The following is a 21,973-nucleotide window of genomic DNA, read 5'->3' as shown; positions in this document are numbered from 1 at the left end:
TACCATACTGTGGATTGATTAATTTGTAACTATGAAGAGTCATTTACTGATTTTAAGAGTGGCTTATGCAGATTGAGGAAATCACAGAAGCCCTGTGGGGACTTAGAGAATCAACTTATGGTTACCAGCGGGGGAAGGTGCAGGGAAGGGATAGTTAAGGAGTTTGGGATGGATGTGTACACACTGCTATATTTAAAGTGGATAACTGACAGGGCCTACCGTATAGCACAGGGACCTCTGCTCAATGTCATGTGGCACCTGGAGGGGAGTTTGGGGGAGAGTGGATCCATGTATGTGTGTGGCTTAGCCCCTTTGCTGTGCACCTGAGACTATCGCAACGTTGTTAATTAGCTGTACTCCAATGCAAAATAAAAAGATGTTTTTGAAAAAGTGTAACTTATTTCAAGGTCTGTTAGGGTCCATCAACAACTGCTAGACACCCAGACTCCGCAGGTGAGAGGTCTCAGAACTGTCCTTTCCCCAGTACTAGCCAGAGGAGTCCCTGAAGCCTCTAGAGAACCATCTTTAGCCACGCCCCAAAACAAGCCTCCTAGTTCCGCTGGAAAACTCAGCTCATCCTGTCTGTTTAATCAGCACTGCATCTGAAACAGGAATGAAAACACTTACATAGCATAGAGCAACAAAAACTAAAGCCAGGTGACCTCTAGCAAGTCATCATGCTTCTCCTGGACTTAGTCCCTCTGTAGACAGTGAAGGTGATATTACTCATGGTCTCTGGACCTTCCCGGATTTAAACTCCTAGGACTGCAGCTATGACTCACCCAGAGTAATCAGCTTTATCGCCCGGGTGACACGATACTGCTTTCCCAAGTGTGTGTATGACGCATGACACATATAGTGCCCACTGTGTGCTGTGTTCACGTTTGTGATGATCAGCTTATTTGTTACTCCAGCAAAGTTTACGTTGTCAAGAAGTAGAGGTTTGCAGTCCTAGACAGGGGGAAAGGAAGTATTGAAAACCAATTATTCATAGTTATATTCAGCTAAGGGCAACCCACTCCAACATTCTTGCCTGGGAAACACTATGGACAGAGGAGCCTGGTGGGCTACAGTTCATGGGGTCGCAAAGAGTCAGATGTGACTAACGGACTAGAACACACATTCATGTATATGTGAATAGAAAGGTACTTGCACAGAAGTTTTAATTTTGCCTTTTTTTTTGGCAAAGTCATAATTATAGTCCCAGGATATTACATTTATATGCCTATGAGTCTTGCACTTTGAAGACAACTGGAATGAAATATACTTTGTAAGAAAAAAATGTTTGAGGAAAGAATGCTAACTACAATTTCTTAGTAATGATATACTTCCATTCTTCACTGATATTATTTTGTATTTTTAAACCTCTAAAAAATGATTATCCATGTAAGCTCCAAGAAGCCAGGTAGATCAAAGACACCAGAATATGATGTATTCCATGCAGTGCTAGCTGATGACTTTTCAGTTACAGAAACCACTAAAGTTATCTAAGGACCACTTAGTATTTATAATAAAACATGAAATAATATACTTTGTAACAAATAGTCACTTTAAAAAAACCCTAAATTTATAATCATCCTTATTTTTAAACATCTTATATGCCCACCGTACTTTTCTCAGCTGTACCCTATTAAACAAAAATGACAGAAAGTAAATTTTTACTTAAGCTGCAAATTAAACACATACAATCATAAAACTTTAAAAATATTCTATTAAGTTTCACCACTCAAAAGCAAATAATCTGCCGAATGAAAAAGTCCTTTGCGGATTCATCCTAATGTCTATGACAGCAAACTCTTTTATTTGCTAGAGAAGTAAAAGGCCATATGTAATACAAAATTACCTTATACCACTGTACTTGGGGTAACTCATTGTTTTCATCTTTTAAAAAATCCAAGTAAGGACATACAAGTTGTCCGTCTCCCGCGGTCAGCAGTCTCTGGGTAAACACAGTCCTTTCATTGTAACACAAGTTAGGCTCATGCTGCACAAACTCTACCACTATTTTAATTTTGAGGCAGTAAGTTGAATTTCTAAAATAAATCAAAATAAGTTCATTAAAAAAAAAATTGGTTTTTTTTTTCCGTCCTGAAGAATGGTACAGACACGACATGTTTGTAACCTATTTATCGCTTGCTTACCTCACTGAGCAATAGTAAGCTCCTGAATCCTCCACTTCAGCAGGAACAAACCAGAGCTTGTCTTTGTGCTGGTGAATCCGAGATCCTCTTTCTGTAGATACAGGCGTCGTGCTGTCATTTTTATACCAAGTTATAGGCTCTTTGTGGGCACTTGTGATGAGAGGACACGAGCGAGCATCGATTTCACGTGCGGGTGAAACCAGCGTAATTTTCTCTTCATGTTCCTCACATTTATCTTAAAAAAGGAGAAAGGGAAAGTCATTTCTCCTTGCCAAAGAAATTTGGCAACGTTTCTTAATGGAATATCTAAATAAAAACACCAGTTATTAAATATATTAATTTGTGTTATTCAGGAGGGTGTTAGCTCAGTTCAGTCGCTCAGTTGTGTCCGACTCTTTGCGACCCCATGAACCACAGCACACCAGGCCTCCCTGTCCATCACCAATGCCCGGAGTCCACCCAAACCCATGTTCATCTAGTCGGTGATGCCATCCAGCCATCTCATCCTCTGTCATCCCCTTCTTCTCCTGCCCCCAATCCCTCCCAGCATCAGGGTCTTTTCCAATGAGTCAACTCTTCCCATGAGGTGGCCAAAGTATTGGAGTTTCAGCTTCAACATCACTCCTTCCAATGAACACCCAGGGCTGATCTCCTTCAGAATGGACTGGTTGAATCTCCTTGCAGTCCAAGGGACTCTCAAGAGTCTTCTCCAACACCACAGTTCAAAAGCATCAATTCTTCGGCGCTCAGCTTTCTTTATAGTCCAATTCTCATATCCATACATGACCACTGGAAAAACCATAGCCTTGACTAGACAGGTCTTTGTTGGCAAAGTGATGTCTCTGCTTTTCAATATGCTATCTAGGTTGGTCATAACTTTCCTTCCAAGGAGTAAGCGTCTTTTAATTTCATGGCTACAATCACCATCTACAGTGATTTTCGAGCCCAAAAAAATAAAGTCTGACACTGTGTCCACTGTTTCCCCATCTATTTGCCATGAAGTGATGGGACCAGATGCCACGATCTTCGTTTTCTGACTGTGGAGCTTTAAGCCAACTTTTTCACTCTCCTCTTTCACTTTCATCAAGAGGCTTTTTAGTTCCTCTTCACTTTCTGCCATAAGGGTGGTGTCATCTGCATATCTGAGGTTATTGAGATTTCTCCCGGCAATCTTGATTCCAGCTTGTGCTTCTTCCAGCCCAGCGTTTCTCATGATGTACTCTGCATATAAGTTAAATAAGCAGGGTGACAATATACAGCCTTGAAGTACTCCTTTTCCTATTTGGAACCAGTCTGCTATTCCATGTCCAGTTCGAACTGTTGCTTCCTGACCTGCATACAGGTTTCTCAAGAGACAGGTCAGATGGTCTGGTATCCCCATCTCTTACAGAATTTTCCACAGTTTGTTGTGATCCACACAGTCAAAGGCATTGGCATAATCAATAAAGCAGAAATAGATGTTTTTCTGGATCTCTCTTGCTTTTTCTATTATCCAGCGGATGCTGGCAATTTGATCTCTGGTTCCTCTGCCTTTTCTAAAACCAGCTTGAACATCTGGAAGTTCACGGTTCACATATTGCTGAAGCATGGCTTGGAGAATTTTGAGCATTACTTTACTAGCATGTGAGATGAGTGCTTTTTCCATGATCCAGGGGATGTTGGCAATTTGATCTCTGGTTCCTCTGCCTTTTCTAAAACCAGCTTGAACATCTGGAAGTTCACGGTTCACATATTGCTGAAGCATGGCTTGGAGAATTTTGAACATTACTTTACTAGCGTGTGAGATGAGTGCAATTGTGCAATAGTTCGAACATTCTTTGGCATTGCCTTTCTTTGTGTTATACAGGAGAGTGTTAAGAACCTGACAATTAAGAGAATTATCTTGGAAGTCTGAAAGATTTCTAGTCACTTACTACCTGTGTCCTTGAGCAAGTTATTTAACCTCTCTCATCCCCTCTGTATAGCTGTTTTAATAAAAAGATGGAATAACCTTAATTTGCCCCCCCACCTGAACAGCTTAAAAAAATGGACAAAGTATGTGAAACAACAATGTTCAAGACATTGAATGTCAGGGAACAAAGGACAGAAGTACCACAAAGTCAGGACACAGAAGGAGGGGAACCCTAGAGTTTTCCCAAAGTATTGTGTAGAGGGAGATTCTAAACTGTGGCACTGCAGGGAGGAAAGTAGGCAAAACCCAGTGTTCTTTCTTGAGCTGAGGAGATGGACCTGGGAGTCCAGGTAAACGAAGAGACTGGAGGGCAGGATACCAAAGAGATTACAGCTGCACCCAGAGGAGGAGCGAGTTCTGGAGGACTACAGGACTGAGCATTCCTCAGTTCATGTAACATGAATCCCTTAAGGGCAGGAGAGGGCCTGTCTTCCTGGAACAGGAAAAGTCTTTGAAGAAATACAAGTTGAAATTTTTCAGGATTTTATGAAAATGACGTACCCACCACAGACCCCAAAGTCACAATGATCCCCAATGATCCCCAAAGAAACATGAAGAAAACCACACCACGTAAGACAAAAATGATGCAGCCTTCTTACCAGAAACAATACAAGCCAGAAGAGAGAAGAATTAAGATAAGTACTAAAAGGAAAACAAAATCATCTACCTAGAACTCTACATCCAGGGAAAGTATCTTTCAGAAATAGAGGCAACACTGTAAAATTCAAGCCAGACAACTGGTAATACCTGGTTAATAATATTCATCCCTATTCCATCATCACAGAAAACACATAATATCAGTATGCTCCATTTTCAGTGATGCAAAATTGGATCATCCGGCTAAATTTTATCCTCCAGGTCTTTCAACTATACAGTGTCTCTTTTCAATTAATAAGCAATTTGATAGGTGGTATTTTGAGATTACGTGCATAGTCTATAGATACTTTTCATGCAATTACTTTTGTATTCACTGATTATCTTGCTTGAATAAATTATAGAGGCAGAAATAGAGGCAAAATAAAGAAATAGAGGCAAAATACTTTTTCATACTTTTAAAATATTACTTTTAAAAATTTATTTTCATATATGTATAAACTATCACCAGCACACTTGTACTGACAAAAAATGTAAGGAGGTCCTTTAGAAAGAAAGAAAAACAGTATCAGATGAAAAAAAATGAATCTACATAAAGGAATAAATAGCCCCAGAAATGTTTACTACATGGGTAATCATAATGTTTTTCATTTTATTTAAATCTCTTTAAAGATAACTAAAGATCACTTCATGGCAAATAGACGGGGAGACAATGGAAACAGTGACAGACTTTATTTTCTTGGGCTCCAAAATCACTGCAGATGGTGACTGCAGCCATGAAATTAAAAGATGCTTGCTCCTTGGAAGAAAAGCTATGACAAACCTAGACAGCATATTAAAAAGCAGAGACATTATACCAACAAAGGTCCATATAGTCAAAGCTATGGTTTTTCCAGTAGTCATGTATGGGTGTGAGAGACGGACCATAAAGAAAGTTGAGCACTGAAAAACTGATGCTTTTGAACTGTGCCATTGGAGAAGATCCTTGAGAGCCCCTGGGACTGCAAGGATATCAAACTTTTCAATCCAAAAGGAAATCAGTCCTGAATATTCATTGGAAGGACTGATGCTGAAGCTGAAGTTCCAGTACTTTGGTTACCTGATACAAAGAACTGACTCATTGGAAAAGACTCTGATGCTGGGAAAGATTGAAGGCAGGAGGAGAAGGGGGACGACAGAGGATGAGATGGTTGGATGGCATCACCGACTCGATGGACAGGAGTTCAAGCAGGCTCTGGGAGTTAGTAATAGACAGGGAAGCCTGGCATGCTGCCATCAGTCCATGAGGTCACAAAGAGTCAGACATGACTGAGCAACTGAACTGTACTGAAAGATAATTAAATGTTTAAAGCAAAAACAATGATTGTGAGACCTATAACATCTGAAGATGTAACATGTGTGGAAACAAAGGGGCAAAGTTCAAGAAGGGAGAAGTGGATGTATTCTAGGTTTTTTATACTATTTGTGAACTGGTACTACAGTCTATGGGGTCGCAAAGAGTCGGACACAACTGAGCGACTTCACTTCACAATCACTTGAAGGTATATAAAAGTCGATTAAGTGAAGTCACTCAGTTGTGTCCAACTCTTTGCGACCCCATGGACAGTAGCCAACCAGGCTCCTCTGTTCATGGGATTTTCCAGGCAAGAATACTGGAGTGGGTTGCCATTTCTGATAAGTTAAAGGTGGATACCATAAGTACTAGGGCAGCTATTTTTTTAAAGTTATCATAAGCCAACATAGAAGATAAAATAAATCATGAAAATTCTCAATTTATCCAAAAGGCAGCAAAAACAAAAAGAGAGGAAAAGATAACAAAGAAATAATAGTACAAGGAGAAAATAAAATCACAAGCTCCTAAAATAAAACCCAAATATACTAATAATCATATTACATTTTTTTCATGGTCTAAGTAACCCAATTGAAAGGCAGAGATAGTCAGATTTGATTTTAAAAAAAAGGATCCTACTATATGCTAACATACACACAAACCCACACATATACACACTTTAAGTGTAAAAACACCTTAAAAGTAAAAGCGGAGAGGGGAGAGAAATATTATGTTAATTAAAAGAAGATTTGAATGGTTACTACATTATTATCAAAGTAGATTTTACACTAAAGCATATTTCCAGGGGAAAAAAGTCATTTAATTATGACAAAGGAGTCATTTGTCAAGAGGTACATGGTAATCTTAGACATTTATTCACCTGTTGACAGTGTTTCAGAAGACATAAAGCAAAAACTGATAGAACTGCAAAGAGAGAGAGAGAAACCTACAATTAGAGTCCAGAGATTTCAACACTACTCACAGTACTGACAGAACAAGTAGAACAATTAGAAAAGCAGCAATGATGTAGAAGATTTGAACGATACTATCAACCAATCTGGCATAATTAGTATTTACAGAAAATCTTACCCAACAACCAAATACACATTCTTTTTAATTGCACACAAGAAAACTTATCAAGATAAACCATATTCTTGTTCATAACCCAACAGTTAACAAACTTAAAAGGGTTTAAAGGATGTTCTCTGGTGACAGCTGAATTAAATTAGAAATCAATAACAGAAAAATATCTAGGAATTCACTGATGTGTTTAAAACCTTAAAAGAAAAATATTCTAAATAACCCATGCATCAAAGAGGAAATTAGAAAGTATTTTGATCTGAATGATAAAATACAACATATCAACACTTGTGTCATGCAAAGGAAAAAAATAGCTACAGGAAAGTCAATAGCATTAAATACCTCTGTATGAAAAAAGAGCTCAAATTAATAACTTCAGTTTCCACTTAATAAATCAGAAAAAATTAAAACCTAAGTAAGCATAAGATAGTAAATGATATGGCTCCAAGAGAAAAATCAATGAAATAAAAAACAAAAACAACAGAGAAAAACTAAATATATCAAAAGTTAGTTCTTTCAGAATATTGTAAATCAACTATATTTCAATAAAAAAAATTTTTTTAAGGAAAAAAACCCAACAACAAGAACAACAAAATTTCAAGCCTAGATGGTTTCACTGGTATATTCATGGAAGGAAAACACCAATTTTACACAAACTCTTTCAGAAAATTGAAGAGTCAGAAACACTTCCCAATTCACTCTGTGAAATAAGTATTATTCTAATTCCCAAACCAAAGACCAAAGTCTTCATCATAGAATACAGATGCAAACATTTTTTAAACATCATAGCAAATCGAATCCTACAGTATATTAAAAACCAACAGTGCATTGTGAGGTACATAACATGCTAGGAATGCAAAGTTGGGTTCTTATCCAAGAAAAATAGCGACAAACAAAACTAGAAATAGGTGGGAACTTCCTAAACCTAATCAGATCAGATCAGATCAGTCGCTCAGTCATGTCTGAGTCTTTGCAACCCCATGAATCGCAGCACGCCAGGCCTTCCTGTCCATCACCAACTCCCAGAGTTCACTCAGACTCACGTCCATCGAATCAGTGATGCCATCCAGCCATCTCATCCTCTGTCGTCTCCTTCTCCTCCTGCCCCCAATCCCTCTCAGCATCAGAGACTTTTCCAGTGAGTCAACTCTTCGCATGAGGTGGCCAAAGTACTGGAGTTTCAGCTTTAGCATCATTCCTTCCAAAGAAATCCCAGGGCTGATCTCCTTCAGAATGGACTGGTTGGATCTCCTTGCAGTCCAAGGGACTCTCAAGAGTCTTCTCCAACACCACAGTTCAAAAGCATCAATTCTTCGGCGCTCAGCCTTCTTCACAGTCCAACTCTCACATCCATACGTGACCACTGGAAAAACCATAGCCTTGACTAGACGAACCTTTGTTGGCAAAGTAATGTCTCTGCTTTTCAATATGCTATCTAGGTTGGTCATAACTTTCCTTCCAAGGAGTAAGCGTCTTTTAATTTCATGGCTACAATCACCATCTGCAGTGATTTTCGAGCCCAGAAAAATAAAGTCTGACACTGTTTCCACTGTTTCCCCATCTATTTCCCATGAAGTGATGGGACCGGATGCCATGATCTTCATTTTCTGAATGTTGAGCTTTAAGCCAAATTTTTCACTCTCCACTTTCACTTTCATCAAGAGGCTTTTTAGTTCCTCTTCACTTTCTGCCATAAGGGTGGTGTCATCTGCATATCTGAGGTTATTGATATTTCTCCTGGCAATCTTGATTCCAGCTTGTGTTTCTTCCAGTCCAGTGTTTCTCATGATGTACTCTGCATATAAGTTAAATAAGCAGGGTGACAATATACAGCCTTGACATAATCCTTTTCCTATTTGGAACCAGTCTGTTGTTCCATGTCCAGTTCGAACTGTTGCTTCCTGACCTGCATACAAATTTCTCAAGAGGCAGATCAGGTGGTCTGGTATTCCCATCTCTTTCAGAATTTTCCACAGTTTATTGTGATCCACACAGTCAAAGGCTTTGGCATAGTCAATAAAGCAGAAATAGACCTAATAGAGGACAGCTATAAAAAAACTTATAGCTGTCATATATAAGATGAGCAAGAAGGTAAGAATGTCCACTCTAACCACTTTTATTCAACATTGTATTGGAAGACATAATTAGTGTATTAGGGCAAGAAAAAGAAATAGCATTAAGATTGAAGGAGAAAATAAAATGTCTATTTGCACACGATGTGATTATCTATGTAGAATATGCTATGAAATCTTTAATATGCAAAGAAATCTACAAAAGATCTAGAGGGGTTCCTCAGTTGTAGGATATAATATGAATATGTAAATAGGAATGAGTTTATATTATCAAAACAATTAGAAACTGGATTTTTGAAAATACCTTTTATAATAGCCTCAATAGATATGAATAATTAAGGATAAATCTGACAAAAGATGCATCAGACCAATCCAATGAAAATTACAAAATAAATTTATAAAGATTAAATTTATTTAAATAAATGTTAAGAGATCAAAGACAATGAAGACGTCTATACTTTGTTCTTTGATCAGAAGACTCAATATTGTTAAGTAGTCCAATCTTTCTAAACCAATTTATGCTTATTTAAATATTATCTGGGATTGTGATGGTTTCATGGGTGGATATGTATGCCAACACATCAAATTGTATACCTTAAATGTGTGGTTTACTGTGAGTCTATTATAACCTCCTTTAAAGCTGCTTAAAAACAGTATTGAAACAGAAGTCGCTAGGCCTCAGCATGGCACCTGCACTGAGCCAGGACTGGTAAATATTTCACTCCTAGGAAGAGCAGTAGCAACAACAATTAACAGTGGTAAAAGAGTAAGCCTTAAGAACTCAGCTCAACACACTCTCCTGTTTATCTGGGGTTTGCCCAACCGCTCCACCAAAACTGTTCTGACCACGTCACCTATGACTTTTAAGTTGCTAAATCAACGACTTTCAAACATCATCTTACATAACACATCCGCATGGCTGCTGTTGTTCAGTCACTCAGTGCTGTCTGACTCTTTGCAACCCCATGGTCTGCAGCACACCAGGCCTCTCTGTCCTTCACTATCTCCTGGAGTTTGCTCAAATTCATGTCCCTTGAGTCAGTGACGCCATCCATTGCACTGCACATGTGTTATCCTCATCCTTGAAATAGGTTCTTCACTTGGCTTCCAGAACATTGTCTGGTTCTCCTCCTACATTTCTGGCCAGTCTGTCACTGGCTCTTGGATGAGTGGGAGCCTGACCACCTATTCTTGGAGAGCTGTGGAGTTCGCTCCTTGACACTCTGTTCTTTTCTAACCACCCTCACTCCCCATTGAGTCTCAGAGTTTGAATACCAGCTGCTTGCCAAGGTCTTCAACTTTATTCTTCCAATCTCTAGCTCCAGACAGCTCAAATCACTATGTAGACATCTAACAGCTATTGTGGTGAGAAGACTCTTGAGAGTCCCTTGGACGGCAAGGAGATAAAACACAGTCAGTCCTAAAGGTAACCAACCCTGAATATTCATTGGAAGGACTGATGCTGATGCTGAAGATCGATACTTTGGCCACATGATGTGAAGAGCCGATTCACTGGAAAAGACCCTGATGCTGGGAAAGACTGAGGGCAAGAGAAGAAGAGGGTGGCAGAGAATGAAATGGTTAGATGGCATCACCGACTCGATGCACATAAGCTTGAGCAAATTCTGGGAGATGGTGAAGGAATAGGGAAGCCTGGTGTGCTGCAGTCCATGGGGTCACAAAGAGTCGGACACATCTTAGCAACTGAACAACAGCCGTAACATGTCCAGTCTGAACACATGACCTTCCCCCTCTCATCAATGGCAACTCCACTCTGCATGTGCTCAGACTAAAACCCTCTGCCCCTCACACCCACATCCACTCTATCTGAAAATCCTCTTGGCTCTGTCATCAAAGTATATCCAGACTCTGACAATTCAATTCTCCTTGTCACCCTTGAATAGCTTACCTTCATAGCTTTTCTGAACCACTGTAACCACCTCCTAACTGGCCTATTTCTCCCTTTGCCTCCCAATGGTCTGTTCACAGTATAAGAACCAGAATGAGCCTGTAAAATATAAATTTCCTGGCAGTCCAGTGGTTAGGTCTCCACACTTACACTGTAGAGGGCCTGGGTTCAACCCTTGGTTGGGGAACTAAGTTCCCACAAGCCACAGAGTGCAACCAAAAAAAAAAAAAAAAATCACCTCTCTAGGTTTAAACAGGAAACCTACACAGTCTTCCCATTTCAGAGTACAAGCCAAGATCCTTAGAAAGGTCACTAAGTTCTCTACATGGTCAACCCTCCCCTAATCTCTATCACTCAAATCATACCCCTCACCTTTCACTCTGTTCTAGCCACAGCGGATTTTAGTTCCTGGAGCATGCCAGTACTCCTGGCCTCAGGACCTTGGCACAGGCTGCCTAGAATATTTCTCCACCCCCAACCTGGTCTATATAGCTCCCTCGACCCCCTCCTTCAGGGTCAAGTCAAAGGTCAACTTCTTGATGAGATCTTTGCTGGCCACACTATCAAAAAAAAAATGTAACCTTCTGCCCACCCCAATCCCAAAACTTTATACCTTCCTTTTCCTGCTTTTTTTTTTCTCACTACACTTAGCAACATATGACATAATATATATTTATTTATCTAAGGTATTGTCTCTGTCCATTACTGGAATGTAAACCCCATGCAGATAGATATTTCTGTTTGGATTATTCATGGTTGTAGCCCCAGTAGCAAAGCCTGGCACATAGTAGGGCTAAATGCATTTGCAGTAAGAGAGAGAGAGGGGAAGAGTAAAGATGAATAAATGGAAACAATAAAGAACTGTCAGCTGTGGGTTCATAAAGACTGCATTTTACACCTCTTCCAAATGAAAGCCAGGAACCCCCAGAACATACTCTAAGCAGCAACAAAGTGGGGAGAGACTTGGACTAGATATTGGTGGTATGGATTACAGCTCTTGCTCTGAAATAGCCTCATGACCGTGGGCTCCTAACCTCCCTGGGCTTCAGTTTCCCAATGGACAAATGAGAGAATGAAAAGTAAAGATGTTGAAAGGGCATCCAGCAATACAGTTCTGTGACCTGGAAATCCAAAGACACAGGTAAGAAAAATGATGCTGTTAAGGAAGGTACCACAGGTATTCTACGTAACAGATTTTCTTAGACACGAACACAAGGAAATGCTTTACTCACCAGCCTCCAGAGAAGGAATCAGTAAAGTCATGAAACAAAGAAGCCTGAGTAATACTTTCATATTCTCCTGCAGAAACAAACAAAAATTTAAAAAGTAACTATTCACCGCAAATCTCTAAAGCTATATACATTGACTCCCCACCTGGCTTCACCCTCACCCCCAAGTCACACTGATAGGCTAGTCTCCCTACATCGTTTATGTGATCATGCTTTGTGATGCGAAATGGGTAAAAGGAGGATGAAGATTTTTAACAGAACTGGGGACAAGCTCAGATAATTTAAGATGAACAAAACTTCCATCATCTGTGCCATCATTCATTTCCATTTAAATTTCCCCGAAATCCAACCTATGCTTCATCCCAAGTAGACTACTCACTAGACCATCAAAGCATTTTGTCTCTACTTAGATGGATCTGTTGCCCGCCTAGAACACATCCACTGTCAGGACCCATGTGCAAAGCCCCAGACTTCCAGATCCTGCCAAAGGTCACACCTTCCCTTTATAACGTATGACACTAAACCCTTTGGATGAAATGGCACAGCTGCATAGAAATGAACCAGAAAGACTGCAAGACATAATATATTACAATTGGGTTGGTTCTTATGATTGTTCTAGTAAGCCCCAGAAAAGGCTTACTAGAGCTTTCAATTTAAAATTTCTACAATAAACATGTATTAACCTTACCAAAAAAACCCAAAAAAACCTCCACAGCCCTCTGCATAGTTGAGAAGCCACACCAACAGAGCAGCAGCTACAACAGGCATTGACCAGCCACCGGGCTATATATTAAACTGAGGTCCTGGTGGTGCTTTAGCCACTGAGTTGCATCCAGCTCTTGCGACCTTGTGGACTGTAGCCCACTAGGCTCCTCTGTCCATGGAATTTCTCAGCCAATACTGGAGTGGGTTGTCATTTCTTCCTCCAGGGGAACTTCCTGACCCAGGGACAGAACCCAGGTTTCCTGCATTGCAGGCAGATTGTTTACAGACTGAGCCACCAGGGAAGCCCCTGGTAACCTGTGATTTTGATTTCATAACATTCTGTCCATATCCATGGCAGGGGGCATAATCAGGTCAAGCATTTGACTGATGCCAGAAGGAAAGCATGCCCAGGGTCTTATCCATTAAACATCACTAAAATAATATCAATTGGAATTGAAAAAGGAAAAAAAAAATACTCCTTTTGCCTACCTTTCTAAACTACTCAAGCCCACATGAAGGCCCCTTTTCCTTTTGGAATGTTCCTGTTCGGTACTCCTGAGGTGGAAGCAGGGGGTGGAGGTGGAGTTGCAATTATGTGCACCAAACTCCAATCTCCTGCTTCCAATGAATTTATGAAAGTGAGAAAAGTGTTAATTCACTCAGTCATATCTGACTCTTTGCGACCCCATGGACTATAGCCCACCAGACTCCTCTGTCCATGGGATTTCCCAGGCAAGAATCCTGGAGTGGGTTGCCATATCCATCTCCAGGGGATCTTCTTGACCCAGGGATTGAACCTAGATCTCCTGCATTGCAGGCAGATTCTTTACCATCTGAGCCACTTAGGGAAGCCCCTAATGTACAAGTTTATCCAACAACCTATGAATTCCTCATATTCCACAGGCCTCAAAGCAAATTTATTCTCCCCACCAAACTTGCTCCCCACCTCAGTGATAGGGACAACTCTGCCATGTGCACGCACGCACACACACACACACACACAAACACACACACTGCATGCACACGTGTGCACACACGCACCCCCAATGAGAGATGCCGGCTCAGTGACCCTGACGCCTGCCACCCCAGAGCTGCTCTCGCCAGCACTAACTGGTCCATCTCCAGGGATTACCAAACTGGTTGAACCAGAGATTACCAAATGATCAGGTCAAAACACCTGCACTGGCTCCCCAGTGCACCCCAAACAGTCCACAGCCCTGAGCACAGCTCCTTGGTGCTGAGGCTCTGACTGCTCCCTTCAGACTCAAGCCTCCGCCTCCCTGTTCCCCGCCCCTCCACTGTCAGCCTTCACCTTGCCCTGTGCTCCAACCCCAGAGCCCTTGGCTTGGCTCTGCCCTTCACCTCCCAAGGTCCCTCCCAATCCATCTGGTCTCAACCAGGGTCACCCTCCTCCCACCACCCCAGGGAGCCCCCAGTACACTTGCCTGGCTATTCCTTCCTCCTCTGGGCCCCCACAGCAACCAGCATGAATGTAATAACGTATGTCACTGCTGTTACCCCAGGACAGGAAGCCCCACGGGGACAGGAACCACAGCTTCCCTATCACTGCATCCAGCACTGTGCTGATTTGGGAATTCAGAAGCCCATGGTAAGTGCTCACAGGATGGCTGAGAAAATGAACTAAAAAATACCTGTCCTCTATACCCAACCTTGGGGGCAGTGTCCAGGGCAGACCATATAATCTCATGCTTTGGAAAAATATATGTCGTTTTAGTTTTACAGAAGATGAGACTTGCCTAATTTTCTCTAGCCATAAGTTACTTGCAAACACAAAATATTTTAACTAAGACATCACAAACCCAGATTCTGATAACATGAAATCATTAGAATGTTACCTGAAAAATATTCTATTTAAGGGGGAAGGGAGGGTGAGATAAATTGAGAGGGTAGCAGGGAAACATATACATTCAGTTCAGTTCAGTTCAGTCGCTCAGTCTTGTCCAACTCTTTGCGACCCCATGAATTGCAGCACACCAGGCCTCCCTGTCCATCACCATCTCCTGGAGTTCACTCAGACTCAACGTCCATTGAATCGGTGATGCCATCCAGCCATCTCATCCTCTGTCATCCCCTTCTCCTCCTGCCCCCAATCCCTCTCAGCATCAGAGTCTTTTCCAGTGAGTCAATTCTTTGCATGAGGTGGCCAAAGTACTGGAGTTTCAGCTTTAGCATCATTCCCTCCAAAGAAATCCCAGGGCTGATCTCCTTCAGAATGGACTGGTTGGATCTCCTTGCAGTCCAAGGGACTCTCAAGAATCTTCTCCAACACCACAGTTCAAAAGCATCAATTCTTCAGCGCTCAGCCTTCTTCACAGTCCAACTCTCACATCCATACATGACCACAGGAAAAACCATAGCCTTGACTAGATGGACCTTTGTTGGCAAAGTAATGTCTCTGCTTTTCAGTGTGCTATCTAGGTTGGTCATAACTTTCCTTCCAAGGAGTAAGTGTCTTAATTTCATGGCTGCAGTCCCCATCTGCAGTGATTTTGGAGCCCCCAAAAAATAAAGTCTGACACTGTTTCCACTGTTTCCCCATCTATTTCCCATGAAATGATGGGACCAGATGCCATGATCTTCGTTTTCTGAATGTTGAGCTTTAAGCCAACTTTTTCACTCTCCTCTTTCACTTTCATCAAGATGCTTTTTAGTTCCTCTTTCTGCCACAAGGGTGGTGTCATCTGCATATCTGAGGTTATTGATATTTCTCCTGGCAATCTTGATTCCAGCTTGTGTTTCTTCCAGTCCAGCGTTTCTCATGATGTACTCTGCATATAAGTTAAATAAGCAGGGTGACAATATACAGCCTTGACGTACTCCTTCTCCTATTTGGAACCAGTCTGTTGTTCCATGTCCAGTTCTAACTGTTGCTTCCTGATCTGCATATAGGTTTCTCAAGAGGCAGGTCAGGTGGTCTGGTATTCCCATCTCTTTCAGAATTTTCCACAGTTTATTGTGATCCACACAGTCAAAGGCTTTGCCATAGTCAATAAAGCAGAAATGGATGTTTTTCTGGAACTCTCTTGCTTTTTCCATGATCCAGCGGATGTTGGCAATTTGATCTCTGGTTCCTCTGCCTTTTCTAAAACCAGCTTAAACATCTGGAAGTTCACAGTTCATGTATTGCTGAAGCCTGGCTTGGAAAATTTTGAGCATTACTTTACTAGCATGTGAGATGAGTGCAATTGTGCGGTAGTTTGAGCATTCTTTGACATTGCCTTTCTTTGGGATTGGAATGAAAACTGACCTTTTCCAGTCCTGTGGCCACTGCCGAGTTTTCCAAATTTGCTGGCATATTGAGTGCAGCACTTTCACAGCATCATCTTTCAGGATTTGAAATAGCTCCACTAGAACTCCATCACCTCCACACAGCGCGGGCGACTGCGACAGCGCACATAACGTGGCCGAGAGGAGCTACCCCACGTTCAAGGTCAGGAGCCAAAGCCGAGAGTGCCAGGCTGGGCACAGGAGGACCCCATGCCCGAGGGGCGGCGGCCAAGAGGAGTTACCCCACGTCCGAGGCCAGGGGCGGCGGCCGAGAGTGCCAGGCTGTGACAGGGCAGGAGCAGCCAAGAGGAGCTACCCCCAGCCTGAGGCCAGGGGCGGCAGCCGGGAGGAGCTACCCCACACCCAAGGAGCGGTGGCTGCACGGGCGCAGGAGGGCCTAGAGGAACATATACGTTACTGTAAAACAGATAGCTAGTGGGAATTTGGTGTATGAACTCAAACTGGGGCTCTGTGACAACCTAGAGGGTTGGGATGGGGTGAGAGGTGAGAAGGAGGTTCCATAGGGAAGGGACATATGTGACTTATGACTGATGCATGTTGATGTATGGCAGAAACCAACACAACATTAAAAATTAATTATCCTCCAATTAAAAATGAATTTTAAAAAGTGGTATTAAAACGTATAAAAATGTTACAATGTGCTTTTAAAATACAGGCACATCTTATTTTATTGCACTTCGCTTTACTGCGCTTCACAAATGTTGTGTTTTGTTTTTTTTAAACAAATTCAAGGTTTGTGGCAACCCCTTGTTGACCCCATCTACTGGAAAAGTGACCCCACGTTTCCAACACCATCTGCTCCTTTCATGTCTGTGTCACACTTTGGTAATTCTCACAACATTTCAAACCTTTTCATTTCTATTATGTTTATGCTCGTCAGTGGTCTTTGATGTTACTACTGTAATTTGTTTTGGGGTTATCACGAACCATGTCCATAAAAGACAGCAAACTAAATTGACAAATATTTTGTGTGTTCTGGCATCTCCATCAACTGGCAGTCCCTCAGTGCTCTCCTTGGGCCTCCCTGTTCCCTGAGACACAAATATTGAAATTAGGCCAACTAATAACCCTACAATGGCCTCTAAGTGTTCAAGTGAGAGGAAGAATCAATGTGGCAAAGTTCACTGCTGTCTTTTTTTTTTTTTTTTTTTTGCTGTCTTATTTTTTAAAAATTGCCATGGCCATCCCAATCTTCAGCAACCACTCCTGTGATCAGTCAGCAGCCATCAATATTGAGAGCAGATCAGACCCCCCACCAGCAAAAAGGCTGTAACTCACTGAAGCTTCAGATGGTGGTCAGCACTTTTTTAGCAATAAAGTATTTTTTAGTTAAGGTACATACATCGCTTTTTTATTGCTCATTTAATAGACTGCAGTATGGTATAAACTTTTATATGTGCTTTGAAACAACAAGTGTGTGACTTGCGTTACTGTGGTGATCTAGAACCCAACTGCAGTATCTCTGAGGTGTGCCTGCAAACGCAGGGAATAAAAGACATTCTAAGCATGAGAGACCAGCCTCGTCTCAGATGGCGCAGTGGTGAAGAATCTGCCTGCCAATGCAGGATTTGGATTTAATCCCTAGGTTGGGAAGATCCCTTGGAGTAAGAAACGGCAACCCACTCCGGTATTCTTGCCTGGAAAATCCCACGTACAGAGGAGCCTGGCGGGCTACAGTGTTCGGGGTCGCTAAGAGTCAGATACAACTGAGTGACTGAACACACACATACACACACACAAGCCTGAGAAACACCTCCATTCCCATTCTCCTCCACTTACCCTCAGCATGAGGAAAATGATTTCTATACCTGGTTCAAGCCTTGAAACCTACCTCAGAGCAGTAAGGCCACATTCCTTAAATATCCTGTAATTCTGACATTTTATTCACATAAATTAGCCTTCTCCCAAAATAATCGAGATTAACAATATTATCATCATATTTACCTTTAAACGGTACTCAGATTATCAAATAAGATAGGAGGCTTTGACGTCCTGCCGTCTGGTTTATTAACTCTGTCACCCCGAGGAAGTGTGTTTTAAATCTCTACAATACAGAGGAAGAAAATAAAGGGTTAATGCATTTCCCAATTACCTGTTCCAGGTCAATCCATAACCCATATTTGTTTATTAAAAATGAGACAAAGACATCACAAAATCAACTGAATTCTGCCAGCTGTTAGTTACAAGCTCTGGCTTGCTCGATGAGTAGACAGAGAAGACAAGGAAGGTGCCAAGCTGAATTCATAGTGTGTGCGTCTGAAGATGTATCTCCAAATTAATTGTGGGCAAGCAATGCTTAATAACGACCAGTCCAAGACCAGCGTGATCTTGGACATAACTCCTCCTCGTGCAGTTTCCTCATCTACACAGGTGATGATGACTTCAGAGCCCTTTGTATCCTGTTAGATGCATAAAGCACTTCCCAGGTGGCTCAGGGTAAGGAATCTGCCTGCCAGTTCAGGAGATGCAAGAGACATGGGTTCTATCCCTGGGTCAGGAAGACCCCTGGAGAAGGGAATGGCAACTCACTCCTGTATTCTTTCCTGGGAAATTCCATAGACAGAGGAACCTGGATGGCATAGACAGTCCCTGGGATGGCAGAAGAGTCAGATAAGACTTAGCAACTGAGAATGCACATACACAGAATCATAAAACACAGAAGACCAGCCCCAGGGGTCCAGGTTTTACTTCACCTGTCCTGGAACTGTTCTGGGAAAAAGGAGGAGGTGGGAGACGCCCCCTTCCCCTCCACAGGGGACTTTCTATCCCCTGATGAATCCCTGTCATTCCCAGGACTCTAGGGCCAGGGGATCAGCTCCAAACCATGGGATGGGGGTTAAGAGTCACACAACCCAGGGAGCAAGGACAGTGGAGAAGAAGCAGGTAAAGAGGCACCACCCAAGGCCACGCTAAACATGCTCCCAACCAAAATTAACAAAATCCCCCTTATGCCCCAAAGTGACACAAAAATTCCAAGAGCAAAGCCAAACCGGACTAGCTTTTACCCTGAGAGTCCTTGAAAGGTTGGCCAAGTCAGAAAATCCCTCAGTGACATTCATGTTCTGTTGTATGCCAGGCAAAATGGGAGTGCCAGAGACAAAAATAATTTTAAAAATTCAAAATAGAGACTTCCCTGGTTGTCCAGTGGTGAAGACTGCACTTCCAACATAAGGAGCACAGGTTCAATCCCTGGTCGGGGAACCAGGGACCCCACATGCCACTCAGTGTGGCCAAAAATAAATAAAATATGATTTAAAAATTCGAAGTAAATCAAGTGAAATATAAAATGAGAACCTGCTCTTCAAGACGCTCACAATTTAGGCATCAGCCATATGTACAGGAAGATCCCCTGGAGAAGGAAATGGCAGCCCACTCCAGTATTCTTGCCTGGAGAATTCCATGGACAGAGGAGCCTGGTGTGCTACAGTCCAGGGGGTCGCACAGAGTCAGACACGACTGAGTGACTAACACTTTCACTTCACTTTCACATGTGATCACAAGACACATCCCACATACCCACACTGGATAGAAGCTCAGCCTCTGTGTTTCAGTTCCCCCTTTGGATAAAATTGGAACCATGATAAGAGTATTTGTCCTTAAAGGACTATTGTGGGGATTAAATGAGCTACCACATGTGAAGGGCTTAGAACACCATCTCGCAAATGGTCACTCTGAGTTAACACTGTTATCAGTCATCTCATGTGGCACCCCACTCCAGTACTCTTGCCTGGAAAATCCCATAGACTGAGGAGCCTGGTGGGCTGCAGTCCATGGGGTCACTAAGAGTCGGACACGGCTGAGCGACTTCACTTTCACTTTTTACTTGCATGCACTGGAGCAGGAAATGGCAACCCACTCCAGTGTTCTTGCCTGGAGAATCCCAGGGATGGGGGAGCCTGGTGGGCTGCCGTCTATGGGGTCACACAGAGTCGGACACGACTGAAGCGACTTAGCAGCAGCAGCATGTTCTGATAATAGATATAAGTTCTGGTAAAATTATTTTGAGGTATCCATTTATTTCTTTACTCATTCACTGCTGAGTGAATTAGTAAAGTCAATATACAGTCAATTGGTATATCTACCACATGACTGTATATTGAAGATCTACCACATGCCTTGAAAGGAAAGCTATGACCAATCTAGACAGCATATTAAAAAGCAGAGATATCACTTTGCTGACAAACGTTTGTATAGTCAAAGCTATGATTTTTTCAGTGGTCATGTATGGATGTGAGAGTTGGACCATAAAGAAGTCTGAGCGCCAAAGAATTTTGAACTGTGAATTTTGAACTTTTGAACTGTGGTGCTGGAAAAGACTCTTGAGAGTCCCCTGGACTGCAAGGAGATCAAACTAGTCAATCATGAAGGAAATCAACCCTGAATATTCACTGGAAGGAGAGTTGGACTATAAAGAAAGCTGAGCGCAGAAGAATTGATGCTTTTGAACTGTGGTGTTGGGGAAGACTCTTGAGAGTCCTTTGGACTGCAAGGAGATCCAACCAGTCCATTCTAAAGGAGATCAGCCCTGGGTGTTCTTTGGAAGGACTGGTTTTGAAGCTGAAACTCCAATACTTTGGCCACCTCATGTGAAGAGCTGACTCATTTGAAAAGATCCTGATTCTGGGAAAGACTGAGGGCAGGAGGAGAAGGGGACAACAGAGGATGAGATGGTTGGATGGCATCACTGACTCAATGGACATGAGTTTGAGCAAACTCCAGAGGACAGTGGGGGACAGGGGAGCCTGGCATGCTGCAGTTCATCACGTCACAAAAAGTCAGACACAATTGAACAACAACTGCGTGCCTATGTCTATACTTGGTCCTGGGAACAAGACTAGAAATACTGACCCAGGGGCTCAAGGAGCTCACCAGCCAGCAGGGAGAGTGGGCATGTCCACTGAGTCACACCATGATGCGGACAGCTGCCCCAGGCGTGAGGTGAGCCTCATGGGGGGAGAGCACAGGGGAGATTCATCACATTCCTGACCGTAAGTCAGAGTTGAGGTGCAAAGCAGCAAAGCTTAGAGAGGCGGAAAGAGCCCAGAACACGCAGATCCTTGCTGAGGAGTGGGGACTGGAATCTGTAGGTGGCAAAACAACCATTGAAAGGCTTTAAGCCACAGAGTAGTGTACGATCAGATTTTTTTTTAATGGAAATTTTGGCACCTACGTGGAATATAAATGGGAAATGAGTGAGGAGGCAGGGAGAGCAGGCAGCCAAGGAGGGGCCATCCAGGTTGAGCAGGGATGCAGTCATGAGCAGCCAACAGAGACAGACGAACAAAGTGAGACTCACTGGGAGGTAAGCCAGAGAAGCAGTGACTGAGTGGGTCTGGGACCCACTGGCCCTGAGTCACTCGTGTGGTGCCAGCAAGGGGCAGGGCAGGGTGAGGAGGGTGGGTTCCAGTACCCACAGAGCCGAGGAGATGCCCACAGGGGTGTCACTCGCTGCACCACCAGCCTGGGTCTCCTGGAACCACATGACAGACCCTGCGACCATGAGAGTTAGGTGAAAGTTAAGTGAAATCCACAGGGGATCTGGGACGACCTGGAGTTGAGACAGCTCAGACCTGTACTGGGAACACCATCACAAGATCACAGCTGGAGCTAAAGTGGGGGTGACCCTGGGAAAGTGGGTGGGCAGTGATTCTTT

The 21,973-nt window shown here is 42.6% G+C and overlaps 1 protein-coding gene across 11 annotated transcripts in view; it reads right to left on the bottom strand.

The window, feature by feature from the left end:
* Positions 1-21,973, bottom strand: part of IL1R1 (interleukin 1 receptor type 1) — a 134,307-nt gene that overhangs the window by 16,783 nt on the left and 95,551 nt on the right. For 10 of the 11 annotated variants that reach the window (XM_027554761.1, XM_027554758.1, XM_027554762.1 and 7 more), the window contains 5 exons: positions 18,265-18,364; positions 12,310-12,376; positions 2,142-2,376; positions 1,844-2,033; positions 783-951 (listed from right to left, as the gene is read on the bottom strand). In XM_027554761.1, coding sequence (XP_027410562.1) covers positions 783-951; positions 1,844-2,033; positions 2,142-2,376; positions 12,310-12,370 — 655 coding nt within the window. In that variant the 5' untranslated portion in view covers positions 12,371-12,376; positions 18,265-18,364. The remainder of the gene's footprint in view (positions 1-782; positions 952-1,843; positions 2,034-2,141; positions 2,377-12,309; positions 12,377-18,264; positions 18,365-21,973) is intronic. The other variant, XM_027554763.1, reaches the window with a different exon arrangement.

This window comes from Bos indicus x Bos taurus, chromosome 11, assembly GCF_003369695.1.
Source record: "Bos indicus x Bos taurus breed Angus x Brahman F1 hybrid chromosome 11, Bos_hybrid_MaternalHap_v2.0, whole genome shotgun sequence".
Taxonomy (NCBI): Eukaryota; Metazoa; Chordata; class Mammalia; order Artiodactyla; family Bovidae; genus Bos; species Bos indicus x Bos taurus.
The sequence above is the reverse complement of the archived record's forward strand: the minus strand, read 5'-3'. Positions and strand labels throughout refer to the sequence as shown.